Here is a 22,220-nt window from a genome sequence, read left to right on the forward strand (position 1 = left end):
TGCTTTCGAGCACAGGTAGACACATGCACTCGCTTTGCTTGACCTAGCACACTAAAAATCCCAGTGTAGACAGAGTGAGAGGGGGCAGCAAGGGCTATAAACAGGGCAAGGCGAGTGGAGAAGCCACCCAGGACACAAAGCCACGGGGGCAGAAAAATGGGGCCAGAGGCAACATGTGGAGGTGGGGTAGGTGGGTCATGTGCCCCCCTCCCCGGATTTTTTTATTACACCCTACAACCCAAACAGGCTATTGGCCCGTTGAGATGAGGTGGAGATGACACTCCCTTTCAGAGCCACCCTAGGGGCATGTCCCAGTCTGACCTCACTCCTCTGGGGGGCACACACCCCAGTTTGAAAACCTCTGTGGGGTGGTCCCCCCCGAACCTTTAAATTGTGCCTCCGCATTATCAACTGTTACGCGTCGTCTTTGAATGGGGTGGAAAAATGACAAATAACCAGTAGGGGGTGCAAATATGCTTGCTCGCCTGGGTGCTAAAATGCCTAGTTACAGCTCAGCGGGCAGCAGCTCGGGTTAGCTGCCTGAGAACAAATCTGCTCAGACTCCCCGGCTACATACTTCAGCAGCTGCCCATGACACTGCCAGTGCACCCCCAAGCTAGGCTGCTATTTTTAGCACACTAGCTCAATTGGAGCTAGCAAGCGTCAATCCACCCATGCTAGGAAGCAGGCTGCAGTGCAGACACACCCTCATAGAGCCCCCTTTCAAGATTGAGGAGAATAACACAGTTTTCAGTGAGTTTTAACAAGGTGGCAAGTTTGAAACATTAGTATCAAATTGTCAGCTGCAGGTGCCCCAAAATGACTCAAGCTTTTTTAAAGAGGCTCACTTTTAAATAATTTTAACTTGGCAAAGTAATTATTTACCTGAAAATCCTGTCACAGGTGAGGTTATAAATTTGATGAAGACATACTGAATTATTCCCACAAAACAAAGAGGTTGAATCCCTGCGTTAGAAGCATCCCCTCTTTAGAAGTGGAACTCAACCTTACCTGTGGAGGTACTACAGCGGGAAAGTTAGTTCTGACATATGCCACAAAGAAGTGACTAGCTCTACTCCATTGCTGGAGTGCCAAAAGTGTTCTGAGCGAGATGCTGGTATGTCATATTATTCTCAGTTCCAGATGGTGGAGATGCATTCAATTTTATCGACTGAAGCACACTTCAAATTCTACCCTTGGATTTACATGCACAGATCTCACTGACTTCACCGGAAGGCACATGCAGGTGTCTGAAGGGCTGATTTTGTGCATGCCATAGCTACGTTTAATCCTCAGGTCCTTGTCAGCAGTGCTCTTTTGGAGTCTTGCTTGATATTTGGAGATTGGATACTATCTCATGCACCCTGCTGTGGCTTCAAGTGCAGACTCATTTGATATATGTACACGCATGCTTGTAGACATCTGGATAGCACTAACTCTAGCTAACACTGCAAAGCAATCTCCATTAGTTGGCAGCCTGTTTTCACATGCTCCTTGCTTTCCAAAACATTCAACTTTGGGACTGAAACATGTAAGGTGGGAAATATGGGCAAAGTCTCACTGGCCTTTATTTAAGTTATGGAAGATATCGGGAAAAAAATGAATAGGTACTTTTCCTAGCCTGCATAGCAACAATATTCATATTGAGTCACAGCTGTTTGTTAATTAAATATTTGATCTATGCAGGAAGTGAGGGGAAATTGGTTTCCAGACATTTAGGTGGTATATTATGTCACAAGTCAACGTGTGAACATTTTAAGAAGAGACCATATTTCCCACAACAATAGGGACTCTACAGTTTTCACTACATGTTGCAAATGTGAGGCTTGCAGTTCTCTTTTAAAGATTATGGTCCAGTTCCTCAACTGCTGTAAGTCACCACGAATCCATTGCCTGGGGTGACTACTGCCAGAATACCGTTTTCAGTTCTGGTGCCCACAATTCAAGAAGGATGATAAATTAGAGAAGGTTCAGAGAAGAGCCATGAGAAAACATAAAGGATTAGAAAACCTGCCTTATAGTGATAAGATAAATAGACTGAACTCATTGAGTCTAACAAAAAGAAGGTTAAGGGGTGACATGATCACAGTGTAAGTATGTACGTGGGGAAAATATTTAATAATGGTCTCTTCAATCTGGCAGAGAAAGTTATAATATGATTCAATGTCCGGAAGTTTCAGCTAGACAAATTCAGACAGGAAACAAGGTGTAAATTTTTGCCAGTGAGGTTAATTAACCACTGAAACAATTTGCCAAGGGTTATGGTGGATTCTCCATCATTGACAATTTTTAAATCAAGATTGGATGTTTTTCCTCAAAGCTCTGCTCTGGGAATTATTTTGGGGGAAGTTCTATGTCCTGTAATCTGATCTCCTGTAGAACACATGATCATAACAGTCCCTTCTAGCCTTGGAATCCAGGACTTCAATGAGGCTACACCAATTACAGCAGCTGAGTACTGAATTCGCTATATTCTTCCAAAGATACAACCTTGACAGATGGGAAACTATCTCCAGACAAACAATAAAATCTTGCGCTTGTATAATGCTTTCCATCAGAGGATCCCAAGTGCACTTAGCAAACATTAGTTAAATGACATTGCTGTATTTACTGGACGGTAGTAGCTCGTAGCCAAATTTAAATTGGCTTAGATGGATCACTCATGTGAGCTGACTACTTGCTAAGAAACTGTAAACAAGGAGTAAATACAAATAGTGATTTCGAGGGGAAAAATATACAGCAGGGTACTACAGTATTACATATGCAAAGACAGCGTGTCAGAAAAGAGTAATAAAAGTCCACCTCTGATATGGTCACAATTGGATGCTGGGCATCACAGTACCAGAAAGATTAACAAACTAGACTGAGTTTCAGAGAAGAGCCCCAGAAAGTGATTAGGCAGCTGTACATATATGAGAAAAGATTTAAAGAGCTAACAATGTAGCTTGCAGATAATAGGGGGCAGGTGTAGGGAGGTTTCATAACAGTCTAGAAATATCTGAAAGATGTTAAACACCACTGATGGTAAAGAACCATTTAGAGTGGTTCTCAGATTCATGGATAGTGTCAAAAGGGACCATGGTGATCATCTGTTCTAATCCTCTGCATAACACAGGCCATAGAAATTCACCCAGCAAATCCTGCATTGAACCCTATCACTTGTGGTGCAATACTCAGGGGTATAAGTTGAAGTAATGGGATGAAGTTATGGAAGAGAAAAAATTAGGATGAATATCAGGAAAAAAATTGAAACAATAAGATGTCTTAAGTCGTGGAATGGTCTCAAGGGACATGGAAGACCCATTGCTGAGGATGAGAGCTGGTCAGGAATTTTCAGATGAAAATATTTTCTCATTGGAAAATGTCAATGTGTCAGAACCAGAGTATTTAATGGGAATGTGCCAGTTTCAACAAAACTGATGTTTGGTAGGTTTCTCAGGTCCAAGGTGGAATTTCTGGCCGGGGAGAAAGCAAGCCCCTAGAATTGCCAATAGCTCATTGGTTAGGCCACTCACCTTAGACAAGAAAGGCCCAGGTTAAAGTCCCTGAATCCGAAAGAGCAGGAGCTTGACTCTGGTTCTCCCACATCCCAGGTGAGTACCCAAAACACTAGTCTATTGGCTATTCTGGAGACACTTTCCCATTTTTCCCCCCAGCTCTACTTGGGCCTTCTAAAATCAAGACACTAGAAACTATAATGCAGGAAATAATTCTGTATTAGCAGGAAGGTTAACTGGATGATCTAGAACATTGTTTCGATTTCTGAGAGACAGCAAGACCCCAATTCACACAACACTTCATATGTTTAAATGCTTTGCCAAAAGTGGATGGACAGAAGCTCATGCTAAAGTGCTTTGTTGAATTGGCAGAGCTTACCTGGGAATTCAGTGGCACAGCCACTGCTCTTGTTTCCCAGCCCTGAGCCTGAACCGTAGGGACTTCTTCCAATACCAGCAGCACCCCGTCCACCTCAATGAAAGGGGAACTTGATGGCCTAATCAGGGCCATTGGTTTGCTACCATTATTCAGCCTAGGCTGAAAACTACCTCTACATTAGCCAATGTTAAGCTCTTAACCATGTTTCACTTCTTTGGTTGACAGATTGTTATAATAAGCCATAAATCCAGTGTTTTTTATAAAGACCATAATTTTTAGTATTTAGCAAAGTTATGAATTTAAGCCCCCAGGCTCGTCTTTTGACAGTGTTGTGTGGGTTTCCTTTGAGGACAAGGTCTGAGTGACCGGAGACTAGAATACACCATCCTAGCCACTAGGGATGTAGAATGGGGTGGGCAAATTTTTTGGCCCGAGGGCCACATTAGGGTTGCGCAACTGTATGGAGGGCTGGGTAGGGAAGGCTGTGCCTCCCCAAACAGCCTGGTCCCCTTCCCCTATCTTCCCCCTCCCACTTCCCGCCCCCTGACTGCCCCCCTCAAAATCCCCAACCCATCCAACCCCCCTTCTCCTTGTCCCCTGACTGCCCCCTCTCTGACTGCCCCACCCCCTATCCAACCACCCTCTGCTCCTCGTCCCCTGACCGCCCCCTCCCACCTGCCCCTAACTGTCCCCTGGGATCACACCCCCTTATCCAACCCTCCCTGCTCCCTGTCCTGACTGCCCTCTCACCCCCATCCACATCCCCGCCCCCTGACAGGCCCCCTGAGACTCCCACTCCCAACCCTCCCTGTTCCCCATCCCCTGACCGCCCCCCAGGACCCTCCGCTCCCTTACCCAACCCCCCCACTCTCCGCCCCGTTACCAGCAGCAGAAGCTCGCAGCTCTGACACTCAGCCAAAGCCAGCTGTGCTCCCCATGCTGCCCAGCAGAAATGGTAGCCCAGAGTGCTGCCTGTGCAGCAGTGTGGCTGCAGGGGAGGGGGAACAGTGGGAGAGAGGCTGGGGACTAGGCTCCCCGGCTGGGAGCTCAGGGGCTGGGCAGGATGGTCCTGTGGGCCAGATGTGTCTCACGGGCAGTAATTTGCCCACGTCTGATGTAGAAGCTCTCTACGCAAACATTCCACACAAAGATGTACTGCAAGCTGTCAGGAATAGCATCCCCGATACTATCACAGCAAACCTGGTGGCTGAACTTTGTGACTTTGTCCTCACCCACAGCTATTTCAGATTTGGGGACAATTTATACCTTCAAGTCAGCAGGACTGCTATGGGTACCCACATGGCCCCACAGTATGCCAACATTTTTATGGCTGACTTAGAACAACGCTTCCTCAGCTCACATCCCCTAACACCCACATAATTATTGGTGCATTCAGTGCACTGGATGAGGGACAACACATGTTGTGATAGGCATGAGTAGAACCTATGAATCTTGAAAGGTGTGTTAATCATTGTAACAGTGGAGATATGTCTGCAGGTTTTGCATCTGTTGTTCTGGCAGGGTCTGGTGCTGCTTTGAGTTAGTGTGTCCTAGTCGGTGGGGAGCTTGCTTTAGATGATGATGATAATGATGATGATCATCATCATCATCATCATGACCAAAGTAAGTTCAGCAGCAAGCATGTGATGAAATAAACATATTTAAAGGTTTGATAATGTGTTATATAGACAATATAAGATTTATGATTATCTTAACTATTCATTTCCTTGCTTTTAAGTGTTTGGGTTTTGTAAATGATGTCACTCAGCAGCCTTAATGTTTTTTTCAAATGAAGGTTTTGGCGTCTTAATTTCCCAGAATTTTAAAAAAAAACTTTCACTTTTTTCTCTTAAAACCCCCCAACAAAACCCAAGGGAATAGAATGGAATGTGTCCGATTTGATAAAGGGGTGAGCTGTGTTGGTTATGATAGGGTTCCTCAGGAACAACCCTTAGCTTAGTCAAAGCACATTGGTACGTGATCGGCATGTTCACTGTGTAGCTACCCCTCACCCCCTTGAGTCCCCACCAAAAAGTGGGTATGCACAGTGCCACCCTACATTCATTCTAAGTGTCAATAAAATAGCTTAGTAAATTAAGAATCGGAGCCAAGGCTAGAACCCACATTAGTTAGCTGCACTGTCAGTGTGTAACCCACAGTGCCTCCCAGCCAAGCTGTTGAACCTTTCTGATCCTTAATTACAACATCTAAAACTGTAGTAACTAATAACACTTTTCCATCTGTACCTCTCAAAGTACTTGGCAAAGGTGGGTGAACATTGTCACAGCTGGCCTAACGAAGTGCAGACACTTGAACCAATTTGTAGGCGAGGCAATAAGCTGAGTCTGCAATACCAGCTTGGAGCTGAGTTTCCTAAGTAACTTGTCACAGCTCATCTACTGCCAGTTCTTTCATTGCACCACCCAGAAAACCTTCCCCTTAGGCTCTGGTGGCATTTGGGAGATGGGGTGAGGGGAACTGAAGAGGAAGCAGCATTTTATCTGGAGTTTTCTTCTTACTTATGAAAAGTGGTCTTGGCTCGTTGGAAGCCAATGAAACTATTCTGTTGCCATAGCTCTTCATTAGCTGTACTTCCAGAGAACAGTGTCCATTTTTCAAACAATACCAATATTGAAAACATTTCATACTTCTTGCACTTGAAAACTACCTCTACATTAGCCAGTGTTAAGCTCTTAACCATGTTTCACTTCTTTGGTTGAACACACTAACCCCCCTTTTTATTTTATAAACAGGGTTATTAACAGGCCACTTCATCTTAAATAGTCCCTTCCAATATGTGCTAACTACTTATGCTAAATTGTTTGAGGTTGTATTTAGATGTGACACTGAGTACCTTTCCCAGACCTGAAAAAGCCGTGTTGCTTGAAATCATCTCTCTCACCCACAGAAGTTGGTCTAACACGAAATATTACCTCACCCATCTTGTCTCTAAAAAGAATGGTGACACTCTGAAAGCTGCCCAGAAATCTGGAGCAATAGTAAAAGGGCATTAGTAATAGGCTAGAGGAATGAGTTGCTGCACAGAGGGTAGGTCAGGTGGTGAAAAACTGGTGACAAATGCAACTTACTACCTGGGTATCACCACCAAAAGGCAGCATAGCTGCTTCATGTGCTGTTATAGCCCTGGTACACTAAAGCTGGCCTATTTTTGTAACACAGACTTCCTAGATTTCACTGGGTCATCTGGTCACAATTGTGCAAAGTACGCTTTTTTTTTTCCTAACAGGAAAGAAAAATCATACAAATAGAAATATAGATCAATAAAAATGTCAAGCAGGCCACATACTGTGAGAAAGGGAAACCAAGACTGAAAGTTTGTTACTGAGAAGGCATGGCTTCTCCTGACTGACTAAAAATATTGAATTGCCACATGTTCTAAGCTCACTGCCTACATAGGCTATAAGCAGCACCTGACATTCAGATCAGTAATTTTGTGATCTCACTGGCCCATGGAAAATTATTAAAGTGTAAAACTGTATCTATAACTGGTATGACCACAACATAACCGTGCTGATAAGGCAAAAGAGCCGTGCTCAGAAGGCAATTAATTAACACCATAATATACAGGTGCCAGGAGTCAGCAAAGTGCTATATTACAAGCCAAATTGTATTTCTTTGAATCCACAGTATTAGATCCATGTAGCACCTTGGCCTCTACCACCACTTCTATTTCCCCTTCAGCAGGGCCCCTTTAAGAACTCACTCAGTCACCTTCTCAGCCCAAAATACACTAAATTTACCCTTCACCAGGCTGGCAACACACTTTGTCAAAAACAGAACTCAAAAGTCCCAAAACAAACACAAAGTCGTTTCCTGAGATTACTGTCAGGCCTCCAGCCATCCCAGCTACCCCAGCCATCCCAGCTACTTCTCCCAACCACACAACTTGCTGCTTCCTGCTGCCTTTTAAATTTGAATCACCTGATTCATCTTAGATGGGGCTAACCAGGGCTAGCTTAGCCCCAGGCTCTCCAACCCAAGGACAGGCCATCCTGTTACAATCCAGTTAGAGTGGCAGTATAAGGATAGAAAGTGAAGAGGTGTTCAAATAAGAAGCTATGTGGTGGATTTAAAGGTTCCAACCTTGTTGATGACTGATAAGGATGTCCTTATAGCGCTACGTGATGGACCTTCTGGGGAGGTTTCAGTTTGATTTTTTAAAACCTAGGAAATTTCATCCCCCCAAAACGTTAAAAAATATTATTAATGTTGCAAAGTCAAGCATTCAGAAGTTACAACATCTCAGAATTCAGTTAAATGTTAAAATGTTAGGTCTGAAAAATCAAGCCGTAAGCATGTTATATTGGGCACCCAAAATTAATGGGAACTTTTGACTTTAATCTCTCTTTGCCTCTGTTTCCCATCTGCAAAATGGGGATGATGCCTGCCTCTCATCCCCTCCCCTTTTTTGCAGATTTGTTCAGATAAATTCATTAATATTTGTGAAGCACACATGCTATAGTGATAAGTGCCATGGAAAAGCCCCTAAGTTTGAATAGTGTGCAGTAAATAAGTCAAAGAATTTTCCTCCAGGGCAGATTGGCAGAGGAACCTGGGGGTGGGGGTTGCCTTCCTCTGCAGCGTGGGGCACGGGTCACTTGCAGGAGGATTCCCTGCACCTTGAAGTCTTTAAACCACGATTTGAGGACTTCAATAGCTCAGACATAGAATAGGGTTTTGATACAGGAGTGGGTGGGTGAGATTCTGTGGCCTGTGTTGTGCAGGTCAGACTAGATGATCATAATAGTCCCTTCTGACCTTAAAGTCTATGATTCTATGAAGTCATGGGACCTTCCAGTGAATGAGGAGAAAACAGAATATTGAATAGCCGCTTATTCAGAGAGCACCATCCACCTGTTTAAGGAATAAGGCAGTGGGCCTGTGCAAAACCAGTATATGATCATGTAATGAAAAACTGTATCATAATGCATATGCACAAGGGGACTGAATTAAAGTGGCATGGGCAATCTTCATTCTGGCACTTCCTAACTTTTGAGTGCTTGACATATTTCTGTATTATACACACAAAAATTAAGTGCTGAGAGTGTGGCCAGGTCTACACTATCAACAATCAATATAACTACATTGCTCAGGGCTGAGCGATGTTGTTATACTGTCTCTATAGACAGCACTATTGACCGGAGGACTTCTGTCAACACAGCTACTGCCTCTCATGGAGGTGAATTAACGACGCTGACAGGAGAGGTAGCGTCTTCACTGAAGCACTGCAGCTGCACCACTGCAGCGTTTTAAGTGTAGACCTGCCCTTAGTCAAATGCTGATTGATATTGCAGAATAAAAATCACACACTAAATCCAAACTTCCCAAAAACAAGAGGAAAAACCCCACACAAATAAAACACACACAGTGCTCTTAGTCTCTCAAATACCTTGTGCCACAGGGTCACTTTATGCCATTTCTGTTCAAAGCACAACAACCCAACCTGCATCTTTGCTCTTTGTCCTCGCAGCCCAGCTTACACACAGACTGTTTATTTTAGCTCACTGTTCCACATATGGGGCTTGCTTGTCCTCTCACTTATACTGATGCAAATCCAGAGTAATTCCAGTCAAGTCCATGGAGCTCCACCAGAGTGTGAGGGAAGAATCAGGATCACAGTCTGTTAGTTCTAACCTTTCACCTATGTGGTAGTAGACTGAGCACTGGTTAAGGCATTTCAAGAATTAGATCAAAACTTGACCCAGCACTACACAATTCCTGCAAAGCTAGCAATATCCAAGTGAGTAAAATGCAAAGATAAGGTGGTTCTTTGGTTTTATACAAGTAATGAAAATGTTTAAATAATTAAAATCAGAAAAAAAAACCCGAAGAAAAGGAGTATATGGCCTTATAAAAGCAAAGCACACTGCCACAAGGGTGAGTCATAGGTATTTTTCCATAAGGATTATTGCTTGCGTTCAAGTGAGCAATTATTTCACAGATTACAGTTTTTCATTTTAACAATCATTAAAGACCACAGAAAACAATTGGTGGTTGTGTAGTGTCCTTCACAATGTCTCTGGGCCAAGTAGAATGCTCTAAAATTATCAGCAACTATAGCAGCTGTAAATTACAGTAAATACATAGGATCTCAATCCTCCAATGTGCCGAGCACTTTGTATCCTGATTCAGAAAATACTTAAGCACCTGCTTAACTTTAAGCCAGGGCACAGTCCCAGTGAAGTCAGATGTGAAACCAAAGCGCCCTGCACCTTGCAGGATCAAGCACTAGGGTGTGATTCTACTGCCATTGAAGTCAATGACAAAACTCCTGTTGTGGGAGCCAGGCCAGGCCCATAGTTCACTAGCTCTGTCCCAAATGATGAGGCAACCCAATTATCTCAAAAGGTGAAAATGTCCCTATTTTAAACAAATGTGCCTTTTCTGTTTGTTTTGAATATGCAGGTTTTCAACCTGGAGCCAAGGAAATAGAGTAAGGAGTGAAAAAGGGAACCTTACCTGAAGGCCCTCTATGGCTAATCTCAGCATGCTTGGTGTGAGTTTGGAGGCCTGCTTGAAGGTGAAGTTGCTCCAGTCTATAATCAAAACAAATCCATTCACTTGAAGTTCAGGATCTTCAATCATGGCTTCTAAAGAAAGAAGTATGGCACGCAAAATATCCACCAGTGTGTACCTGTCAATAATAGAGGGTGAACTGGGTTAGGCTAACCAGAAGGGAATGATGAGGGCATGCAAAAATATGATTTAGAAAACTTCTAACCATTTCCTTTCATGTTATTTATCAAACATGTAAACCTAAGGATGGATTTTGATTTTATATTTGCCATATAGGTATCCTCAGATAAAATTAGCTATCAAATATAAGCAGCAAAAATATAAACTGCCAAAGCAAATGTAAATTTTCCCCATAGAAAGTAACAACCTTCTGAGCTGCCTAATTATTTTCCCATTTATCAAATGTATATACTGTAAGATCTGTGCCACTTCTATTGTTTTAAAATCATAGCTGCATGGACGACTATTACAGTCCAACACTACAAATATGCACCCAATGTTCCCTGGCATAACTTTCCAAAGGTAGAGATTACAACTCCCCAGTCTTCAACTGCTAACAAAAGGGAATTTCAACACCTCTCTCTCTCTTATCCATAAAGTACACTGTAGAATTTTCAAAGCAAAACAAAAGAGTCTCTTCATGAAAACAAAAAAAAAACATACCACTGCTTTGGAACATCTCTGGTTAAAGGCAATGTCAGTCTACTAAGATTTAATTAATTGCCTTCTGAGTACTTTTTACCCCCTAGCAAGGCAGTTTCAATACTCAATTTAGAATCTGATGATCATTTTCATCTGCTACATTCCACGTTAAATTTTAGTACAGAGAGATTGCATAATGTGTGCATGCTGCATCTAAACATAAAAATAGTACATAATGGTGTATTTTAAACACACATAAATATAAAGATTCCTATATAAATAAACATGCAATAGAAATTATAATTCCATGGTGGTCTCACTACCTAAATTTGGCCATAGCCTAGTATGGCCTATAAAAACTGTGGACTTTCCAGAGTAGGCTGCTAAGAGGTTCTTCCTTATTCCAAGGAGGTTCTTCCCTTGTAATTATTCTGCCAGCTGAACACTATTGGTAAAGGCTCCAAGTCTGCAAAGAGATCTGCTTGCAAACCAAAAAACAAACTGGGGAAAATGGTAAGCATGTTTCATGAAAAAAATTGAAAGAAATTAAACATTTTTCATTTCATTCAATTATTTTCATGATTTTTTTTATTTTAAAAAATTTAATTTTGAAATCTTTCACACTGATTTGTCGAGATAAATCCCACTCTCTATTATTCGTTAAAACTTTCCCCCTTTTTTCCCTGCTGGTAAAAAGCAGGCCTGGTAGTAAGAGAAAGTTGGGGGAAAGCCCAATTTCTCTCTCTCTCTCTCTCTCACTTTGTTACTTTCTCCTTCTTTACTTACAATGAAAACTTTAAAAAGGGGAAAGGTGGAATTGCCTTATAATTTCCAAATGAAAGATTGCAAAAGGATGAAATCTTTCAATTTTTGTCAAAAATTTTCTTTATTTTTATTTAAAGTTTCCATAAAGTGAAATTTTCCATGGAAAAAAAGACAGTCTTTGAAACCCCATTTTTGATGCAAAACGGTCAAAACCATTTCGACCAGCTGTAAACAAACTCTTACACCCCTACGTGTCCTATTGGAGTCAGCAGGGCTGTGCGTGACCATAGGAGCTGACTACAGCAGATCCCTTTGCACGACTGCTTTCAGCATTCCACAGCCACTCATAACTGGCCACTGTCCAGAAGCAGTGTGATAGACTCCACCCAGCCTAACTGTCATATATGACATCCAGTCAAAGACGAAACATTTAAAAATAAAAAAAGGAACCTGAGCTGTCAGCTCTATCCCAAAGCTCAACTGGAGGGAAAAAAGACTCATCAGCTCAAAGAGGTCTCTCCCACGTAAGGTGTGTGTACAGGAAACTCTGTGAGCATTCTTCAGCTCCAGTATAAACCACAGAGTAGACCAAGCACCAAGTTTTTAACCACCATGTCATCAAATCCTGTGTGTCAGATAGACAGACAGATAGAAATATATATGTATATGTTAATCTGAGACATCATGCATCCTCCTATGTAGTCCTCTCCTAACCCCACCACTGGAAAAGAGTGCAGGACACCCAGTGGTCTTGAAAACACCCAGTGCAGTCTATATTGCACTGTTGGTAACAGGAGCACTAAAAAACACACCCACTTTTTTTCTACTGTAGAAGCAGCTGCAGCTGTCTTGTTTGGGAGCATGTGAGCTCCATCACTTTGACAGCGTGTCCTGCACTCTTTTCCAGTGGTGGGGAATGGAAGAGACACAAGCATACTCTTCCACAGGCACACTAACTTGTATTAGAGATGATGAGAAAAGTCAAAATTTTGATGAAAGAGAGAAAATAGTCCATAAAAATGTTCACCAAAAACATTATCTGACTAGCTGTAGTACATAAGGTATTTAAAGATGGTTAGGGCCTCTCTCTCCTCCACTGGGGCCATGTATTGAGATTATGCCATCCTTAAAATGATAGGCATCCCTTTGGTTTACAGAATCCCACCTGAATGTGGGGAGCTCATTTACATTAAACACCAAGATGCTGCCCAAGTCCCCAGTGGGCTGAGCTGGGTTTGCAGAGATCTTTTGTTTTCATTCGAGGGGACAGGCAACATTTCTTCTGAATACATTAGTCCATTACAAAGCGAGCCTGTCGGAGATCCAGAATGCCACATATATATTGTTTGCTGGATCAGACCCTTAAGCTATCATAACGTAGAGAGTGAAATCCTGACCCTGCTGAAGTCAATGACAAAATTCCCATTGACTTTAATGGAGCCAGGATTTCACCCATAGTGTTGAAGGAGTTGTGATTCTACAGGGCTAGATTCTGAAACCCTTACTCACATTCTATAGTACCTTATTTCATAAAAAGTCCCATTAAGGAGGTACTCAATGTGGGTATGGGTCTCAGAATTTGGCCTATAATAAACTTATAATTTCATGGTTCTCATCTGAAAAAGGTGAGGATTTCTCCCTGCAATGAAGAAGACAAAAAGGATAATGATTGAACTACCAGAAAATGCTTTCATTTGCTATCAGAAGAAGACACCCAATTTATCCATGAAATAAAATAAATCAAGTTAGAACCATTCAGGGACCTGTCCATGTTAAAAAAAAAAAAAAAAAAACACCCTTGAAAGGAAATTAGCTGACAATAGAAGATAAGCTATCTTACCCTGGCATTTTGATCATCTCTACTGGGCTTTCTTTCTTGATTTTGCTATATTACTTAAGTGAGCTACCTTGCTGAAAACCACAAAAGAAAGAAAAATCCATTATAGGCAGTGCTTAATTTTTGCCAGGGCTGAGCCCTGGTCCCTCTAGGCTTGGCAGTTCATAGTCCCAGCACCCCTGGCATACCAGCCAGCAGCTGCCACTCTCTAGCCACCCAACTCTGAAGGCAGCATCACTACCAGAAGCAGTGCAGAAGTAAGGGTGGCAATACACCATACCATGCCATACTTCTGTGCTGCTGCTGGCAGTGGTACTGCCTACAGAGCTGGGTGCCCAACTAGTGGCCACCGCTCTCTGGCCACCCAGCTTGAGCCCTGGCACCTCTTTTATTATAAATTAAGCACTGATTATAAGCCACTTAATGCAGCTTTTACTTTGAGAAAATGTTGAGGCTACCCAGAAATCTAAACCCAACATGATAGAGGAAATCTTAGGTGTTGCAAATTGTAAGTTGTGTATTAAAGTCAAAGCAGAAAATGAAATACGAATAAAGGCGCTATATTACAGTTGTTACATAGCACAGAGTTACTTGCATAAAGACTCATCTCTAGTCCACTCTACACAATATGTGAAACCTATATAAACTGAAGTCCCTTCACAGGCTTGTGACAGTCTTGTCCTGCTATACAATGAACCCTAACACGTGCCTCCATTCTCATCTGAACTTGAAGTCTGTGAGAGTATGGTTGGTAGAAAATTACTTGCCACTGAGACATGCAATTTAAAAAAAACAACAAAAACTGGCTACCAGGCTAATCTATAATCATGCAGTTACATACCCAGCAGGCCAACAAACTAATCCAAGTCCCATGCAACAACATTCTGTCTTTACGTATTTCCTAGTGTTGTGGAACATTTTCCAGGGACTTACTAGGAAATGTAACAGAAGATAGAGCTGGATAACTATTTTGTTGTTGTTAGTCAAATCATTGAATAACTTTTTTTTTAATTGTTTTCAGTTTTCAACCTCCTCAATAGCTGGTCAAATACTTCTTATTCCATAAATTCTTCAGTCCATAATGACAATATTTGTTGAATAATTAACCTGGGCAGCTCTAGAAGATGTATTATGGAGTAACCATTAGTAGCTGCATAGTTAAGATTGCAACATAGTTTCTGTTTAAAAAAAGAATTTTGAATCCTCTCTAAATCTGAACAGCTTGAAAACTGTTATGCCAGTTCAGGGGCTGGGGCAGAGTTTGTGGTGCACCTCTGAGGCCATTTGATCAAGCAGTTCCTGAGACAGAGGCCTCCAAAATGACCTGTTTAAATATTGCTAACCTAAAACGTGTTTCTCATGGGATTACATTTCGTTTGACCTTCTTTCTCTCTAATTTCATTTACCCTCTTTTTAGCCTCTCTCCTTATTCCAATCTTTCCTCAGTCTCCTCTTTTCATTGCAGATTGATAAACACACACACACACGTTCATTCCTTATAGCCCCACCCCGTTCCTGTTTTATGTTTTCCTCTTATTAGTTGTGTCGTTTTCCTGACCCCTCCTGTTCTTTCTTGATTCTCTCTTCTTTCTCCTTTCCCTTCCTACTGCTTGCCTACTCACGCCTTTTCTTGTCATTTCCCCAATCAATGTTTCCTCCTACCCAGATCCTATGAAAAAAAACCTGACTTTGGTGCCCCACTGGTCAAGCATTGTTCAAAAACAGGTGCACTAGTCTAAATTGATTAAGCTCTATTTATATAAAAATTTGACATCAAAAGTGTTACATAAAGAGATGCAAAAGGAAAGCTAACTAATGGGAATTTTGAGTCTTGGCTTATATTTTAGTGCTCTGCAGACACCCAATTTTATTATATACAATTTATTTGATTTCCTTGGATTTATAAAAGCCTCACTAGGTGCCCATTCTACCCCCTGGGCTGTACTGCTGAGATCCATGTGTAGTGTTCGCAGGACCAGCTCCAGGCCCCAGCACGCCAAGCGCCTGCTTGGGGCAGCATGCCACGGGGGGCGCTCTGGCGGTCGCCGGGGGGGCGGCAGGCGGCTCCGGTGGACCTCCCGCAGGCGTGCCTGCGGATGGTCCTCTGGTCCCACAGCTCCGGTGGACCTCCCGCAGGCATGCCTGCGGATGCTCCACTGGAGCCGCGGGACCAGCGGACCCTCTGCAGGCACGTCTGCAGGAGGTCCACCGGAGCCGCGGGACCGGCGACCGCCAGAGTGCCCCTCACGGCGTGCCGCCGTGCTTGGGGCGGCAAAATTGCTAGAGCTGCCCCTGAGTGTTCAGATAACTTTCAGTTTAACTAGAGAAATGTCACAAAGCAAAAATGAAAAGTAGCATTAACCGCAAGCACTAGCACAACATATAATCAGAATGAGATGAGATTTGTTGCAGTTGCTGGTTTTTAACTACTGCCATTGTACAGTGTGAAAGAAAGAAGCCATCATTTTATTCCATCTATCTGCATAAGTTACAGCCATTGGCCAGCTCAGTGTGTGCGCTAAGTAGCATGTGCCCATTCTTCACAGCAAGACCCAAAGACTCCAGCAGTTTAAGTCATTTTGACCTCCACGACTTTGAGCTTTTAGGGTGTTAGTTTATTGAGGGGACACTGAGTGCTTTATTTTCCTCTAACCCCAGTTTTCAAACGATTGCTACAGTGGTTTCAGGTGAGCAAAGTGCACTGTGTCTGATTTGCTATAATGTATGGCTTGACTGTACACCCCACTGTTGGAGAAATAAATCCTGTTTTATTAGTGGCTAGCTTCAGTCACACTTTTTCATATAGCCTCTCACACGACATATTGTAGCTAGTTGTGTGTAACTAATTCTTTTATATATTCTAGAATTCACTATTAACTGGTCTAGGAAAAACAAAGAAACAATGTACTGAATGAATACTGAATGAATACTGTGAAAAAATCACACAAATGTCATCACAATGTCACCTTTTCATCACACTGATACACAATCACTTAGGGAGTTAGGAGGCTTACAGGCTTATGAATGGGAGAGAGACAGGTGAAAAAATGATAAAAAAAAAAAAAAAAGCCAGGCAGCTGCCTGCCCTAGCCTAGCCAATAGGAGATCCTGGAAGGGAGGAAAGGGGTGTGTCACCCCACCCACACAGCACCCTCTCAGCTAAATGAGAAAGGCTGAAGGAAGGCTTCTGGATTTCTAGCTGTGAATCCTTGCTTAGAATTAGGTGCATATGGCATTTTTTTTGCAAGAAGCCAGGGGTGGGGATGTGGGATGGAGAGGAGGAAGAGGAGCAGGCATCCTATGCCCTGGCTTCATCCTCATACAACAACTGAAGCTAGATAGAAGACCGCTAGATCACTGGTGGCAGAAGTCTCCTGTCAAATCAAATCACCTATGGCAGATGTTTTTAACATTTCATGCCACGGTTATGTTGGAAGCAAAGTAGAGTTCAACCCCTATAGTTGTGAAAACAACCTTTTGAATGTGAAACAGTGCAGTGTCTTGTTCCTAAGTCTGCAACAGACAGCTCAGTGCCTTTGACTCTGCTTATAGATTCCCCACACAACAGCAGAATAAAATTAACAAGTCTGGTCAATTTCACTGCTGATATTCAGAAACCTGCAGACAGCTGTGAAACTGACAGGAAGCATGCCAATTTTATTCTGCCCTTCTTGGGAAAGCTCTGGGTGGTAGTTGAAGCAAACATTAGTGATAGTTATCTGGGAAGATATCCCCCCAAACCCCGAAAGGGTAGTGGAGGAGAAGGATCCAAAAAATCAAATAAATAAGCCGTCACCCATTTCAATAGCCAGAAAATTGATTGGAAGGGGTGAGGTAATAGAGATCCTTGTCCCCAACAGTCAAAAGGCTATGTGTGTGGGGGGAGGGGGAGAGCGGAAGAGAATCTCCTTTCCAGCAACCAGTTGGAGGCATAAGAAAGATAAATTATACACCTACTATCCAAATGTAGTCATATACCTCCAAATCAGAAGTTAATATGAAAGATTGAGCCCCCATGTATGATCCACGCACAGCCTCTGGTAGGACCCCCATCACTTTTTCCCTACCCATCTGCTGAGAGAGGTGTTGGACCGCTCACTGAGACATTTCCCTTAGCCCTTGTATGAGAACCTCCCCCATCTTTTATAAGCTCCTGGTTTAGTCTTTCAGACTGTAGGGCATCTGGTACAGTTTTCAGGCCCTGCTTTAATTTAGTGAATGTAATGTCTTGGTTGGCACATGGGCTTGTTTTTTCATAGGAATTTTTTGTTTCGTCCTTTTCCCGTTCCTAAGTCCTTTGATTGGTCTGATGGTAATTAGAACTATATAAATGATAGACTGATGATGCTATATAAATCATCTGTTCTGTAGCTGTTATTCATTTAAAAAAAAAAACAATTGTCACTTTTTAGTTGGAATTGTTAATATGTTGGCTATAATAAATTATATACCTATGATTAATTATATTTATTGGCTTGCAGCGCACTGTTAACTTACTCAAGAAAGTATGCAGGGAATTCACTGATTGAACAGAAGCTTTTGAAGAGTTTTGTTATGAGTAAAAAGCACATTGGTTTGTGTACTGTTAATGCAGTAAGGGCTTAATCAATATGAGTGCCAGGGGCGGCGAGTTATATGGGCCCGTGGGGCCCAGGCCCCACCAATAATCCAGGAGCTGGGCTCAGCCCCACCAATGTTTGGGCCCCAGGCCCTGTGCTAGGGGTCCCCGCGTTCCAACACCCGGCGCTCTCACTCACCGCAGCGGCAGCTCCCCGGAGGGGCCTCAGGAGCGACTGGACTCCCAGCCCATTGGCTGGGAACCCCAGCCAATGGGAGCTGCCGGGGGCGGTGCCGGAGCTGCCTGGCCGCGCCTCCACAGCAGGGAGGGGGAGCGAGCCACAGGCAGCGGCTGAGCCCTGGGCAGCCATTGTGAGCAGCAGCCAGACACAGACGGTGAGCTGTGGGCAGCCAGACACACACAGCCGGGGAGGGGGGGTTGGTGGGGACAAACACACACAGCCAGGGGGTTGTGGGACAGACACACACCGGGGGACAGACAGAAAGACAGACAGACAGACAGACAGCCTGTGAGCTGTGGGGCAGCCAGACACACACACACACAGCCGGGGTGGGGGTTGGTGGGGACAAACAGACACAGCCAGGGGTTGGGGGTTGGGGACAGACACACACAGCGGGAGCAGACAGACAGACAGACACAGCCGGGGGTTTGGTGGGGACAAACACACACAGCCAGGGGGTTGTGGGACAGACACACACGGGGGGACAGACAGACACAGCCGCTGGGGGGGGTTTGGTGGGGACAAACAGACACAGCCAGGGGGTTGGGGGTTGTGGGACAGACACACACAGTGGGGGGCAGACAGACAGACAGACAGACACAGCCGGGGGGGGGGTTGGTGGGGACAAACAGACACAGCCAGGGGGTTGTGGGACAGACACACACAGTGGGGGACAGACAGACAGACACACACAGCCGGGGGAGGGGGGTTGGTGGGGACAAACAGACACAGCCAGGGGGTTGGGGGTTGTGGGACAGACACACACAGTGGGGGGCAGACAGACAGACAGACACAGCCGGGGGTTGTGGGACAGACAGACACAAGGACACAGCCAGGGGGTTGTGGGACAGACAGACACAAGGACACAGCCAGGGGGGTTGTGGGGACAGACAGATGGACACAGCTGGGGGAGTTGTGGGGACAGACAGATGGAGCCGTGGGTGGGGAAAGGAGCAGCAATGGCCACCCCGGGGCTGGTATAAAATACACAGGAGGGGGGGGTGCTTCCTGAGGGGACTATAGCAACACCCCCTGCAGAGCAGACCCAGGTTGCGGCTGGCTCCGCCCATCACAGCCCCCTGCCCCACAGAGACCCACACAATCCTCTGCCCCCTCGAGAGACTCCCAATGACCCCTGTGCCCCTGTCACTCCTCTCCAAAGAGCCCTCCCCTTTGTGCCAGCCCACTCCCCTCCCCCACTGCCTCCCCTCCTCCAAAGCTCCCTACAATCTCCCCCTTTGCCTTCCACCCCCCAGCCCAGCCCAGCCCATTCCACTGGCCGGGAGGCTCCCAGTCTAGTAGCTAGCAGGGCCCATGGGAGCTGCACCTGAGGCAGGGTGCCTGCCTGCAGATGCAGACCTGCCTGGCTGTGCCTCCACAGCACAGGGAGGGGGAGCCACAGGTGAGCAAGCCCTGGTCATCATCATCATCACAGGCCCAGTAATTCTCTGGATATTTAATTTCACTGAGGCAAAATGTGTGCAATTTTATGGGTTGAATGATTGAATGACATAATACCCACCTGCCTGCATTGTCCGTCACTAAGTCCAGTAATTTTGTCAAGTGTTTGTTGCACAACATGGTGGTGCCTACCCCTACCTTGTGCTTCAGGGGGTGATGGGGTCAGGGCAGCCTGTTATAGAACTACCTGATTAGTAATTGGATATGTTGGCTGGCATCTTTTTTAGTAATTGGATATGTTTGCTCCCCCTGATGTTAGAACCTGGCTACACCACTGGGGAGGGGAGCTTCCTAGACCTGTGCAGCTGGGGCTTAGGTGAATTTTGTGATACTGTGCCCCTTCCCAGCTACCACCCTGCAGTCCCCACTCCTGCACCATGCTGGGAAAGGGGCAGCCCCATCCCCAGTGAGGCTATGGTGAGGGGTGGCAGCAGGGGAGGCCATACGTGATGGCAACCTCCCCCCTCGGTACCCACCATAGGGGAGCCGAGTGGGCTTTCTGGACCTGAGAGGGACCCTAGGAGCATGTGCAGTGAACTGCGGGGGAGAGGAGGGGTCCCTCCCCTGGAGCTTGCTGCTGCCAGGGAGGGTGGAGGGGAGTCCTCTTTGGCCCTAGCCCTGGGGCAGCCTGTCTGCACCCCAAGTTCCTTATCCCCAGCCCTGCCCCAGAGTCCTCACCTGACTGGAAAAACACGCAACTTAAATTTGGTGGTCAGTTTAGAGTATCATAGAATATCAGGGTTGGAAGGGGCCTCAGGAGGTCATAAGGTCCAACCTCATGCTCAAAGCAGGACCAATTCCCAACTATATCATCCCAGCCAGAGCTTTGTCAAGCCGGGCCTTAAAAACCTCTAAGGAAGGAGATTACACCACCTCCCTAGGTAACCCATTCCAGTGTTTCACCACCCTCCTAGTGAAAAAGTTTCTCTTAATATCCAACCTAAACCTCCCCCACTGCAACTTGAGATCATTACTCCTTGTTCTGTCCTCTGCTACCACTGAGAACAGTCTAGATCCATCCTCTTTGTAACCCCCTATCAGGTAGTTGAAAGCAGCTATCAAATCCTCCCTTATTCTTCTCTTCTGCAGACTAAACCATCCCAGTTCCCTCAGCCTCTCCTCAGAAGTCATGTGCTCCAGCCCCCTAATCATTTTTGTTGCCCTCCACTGGATTTTCCAATTTTTCCACATCCTTCTTGCAATGTGGGGCCCAAAACTGCACGTAGTACTCTAGATGAGGCCTCACCAATGTTGAATAGAGGAGAATGATCATGTCCCTCGATCTGCTGGCAATGCCCCTACTTATACAGCCCAAAATGATGTTAGCCTTCTTGACAAAGGCCAGAGGAGGGAGTGTTAGTGCCTGTGTGGACTTCTGAGAAGTGCATGGGGTGGAAGGAGATGCTGGGATGCTCTGGAACCACTCCTTCAAAGCCAGTCAGGACTCTGGGGGAGCCTCCTCTCTGAGCAGACTGTCTCCAGGGCAAGAAGCTTACACCTTCCTGGGTCTGACCTCGGAGCATTCAGCATGCCCTTCCACACCATGCACTTTCCGTAGTGAGTCCGCCCAGGCGGGGTCCTGGGGCAGCCAGAGGTCCCTGCACCCCAACTCGGCAGTCAGATGTGACTCTCAGCCAGACTGCAAAACAGAAGGTTTATTAGATGATGAGAACACAGTTTAAACAGAGCTTGTTGGTACAGAAAACAGAACCCCTCGGTCAGGTCCATCTTGCAGGGTGGGGAGCCCAGAACCAAGTTCTGAGTCTCTCCCCATTTCCCCAGCCAGCTCCAAACTGACACTCCCTCCTCTGGCCTCTGTGTCTCTTCCGGACAAGGAGGCCACCTGATCTCTTTGTCCCCAACACCTTCAGTTGGCATCTTGCAGGGGAAACTGAGGCACCCACACAGTATTCAGAGAAAATATTAAGAACATTCCCACTTCATCACAACAGGTACAACAAAATATAATACTGTATATTGAAGTAGGCAAGTGCTGCTTCTGACTTTCCACTTTTAATTGACCCTTGTAATCTTGTGGTGCTGACGCGTTGTAGCTTCATTTTATATCGGCTTACAGGGCGGGAGCGGGGGGGCACCACCATTTTGGGCCCCACCAAAAATTATACAAACCTGCCGCCTATGTGAGTGACAGGTGCACAGCACCCCTCAGTATCAGGCATTAACTGAATATCAGGTCAGCTGCATTCGTGGGGAGGCAGTGTGGTCCCTTGGATGGGGTACTCACCTCGGAGTCAGGAGATCTAAGTTTTATTCCCAGATCTGCCACTGACTTGCTTGACTTG

At 45.0% G+C, this 22,220-nt stretch overlaps 1 protein-coding gene across 1 annotated transcript in view; it reads right to left on the reverse strand.

The window, feature by feature from the left end:
- CLVS2 (clavesin 2) overlaps positions 1-22,220 on the reverse strand; it is a 54,776-nt gene that overhangs the window by 29,729 nt on the left and 2,827 nt on the right. The window contains exon 2 of the mRNA XM_039528412.1: positions 10,357-10,531. Coding sequence (XP_039384346.1) covers positions 10,357-10,531 — 175 coding nt within the window. The remainder of the gene's footprint in view (positions 1-10,356; positions 10,532-22,220) is intronic.

This window comes from Mauremys reevesii, linkage group 3 (assembly GCF_016161935.1).
Source record: "Mauremys reevesii isolate NIE-2019 linkage group 3, ASM1616193v1, whole genome shotgun sequence".
Taxonomy (NCBI): Eukaryota; Metazoa; Chordata; order Testudines; family Geoemydidae; genus Mauremys; species Mauremys reevesii.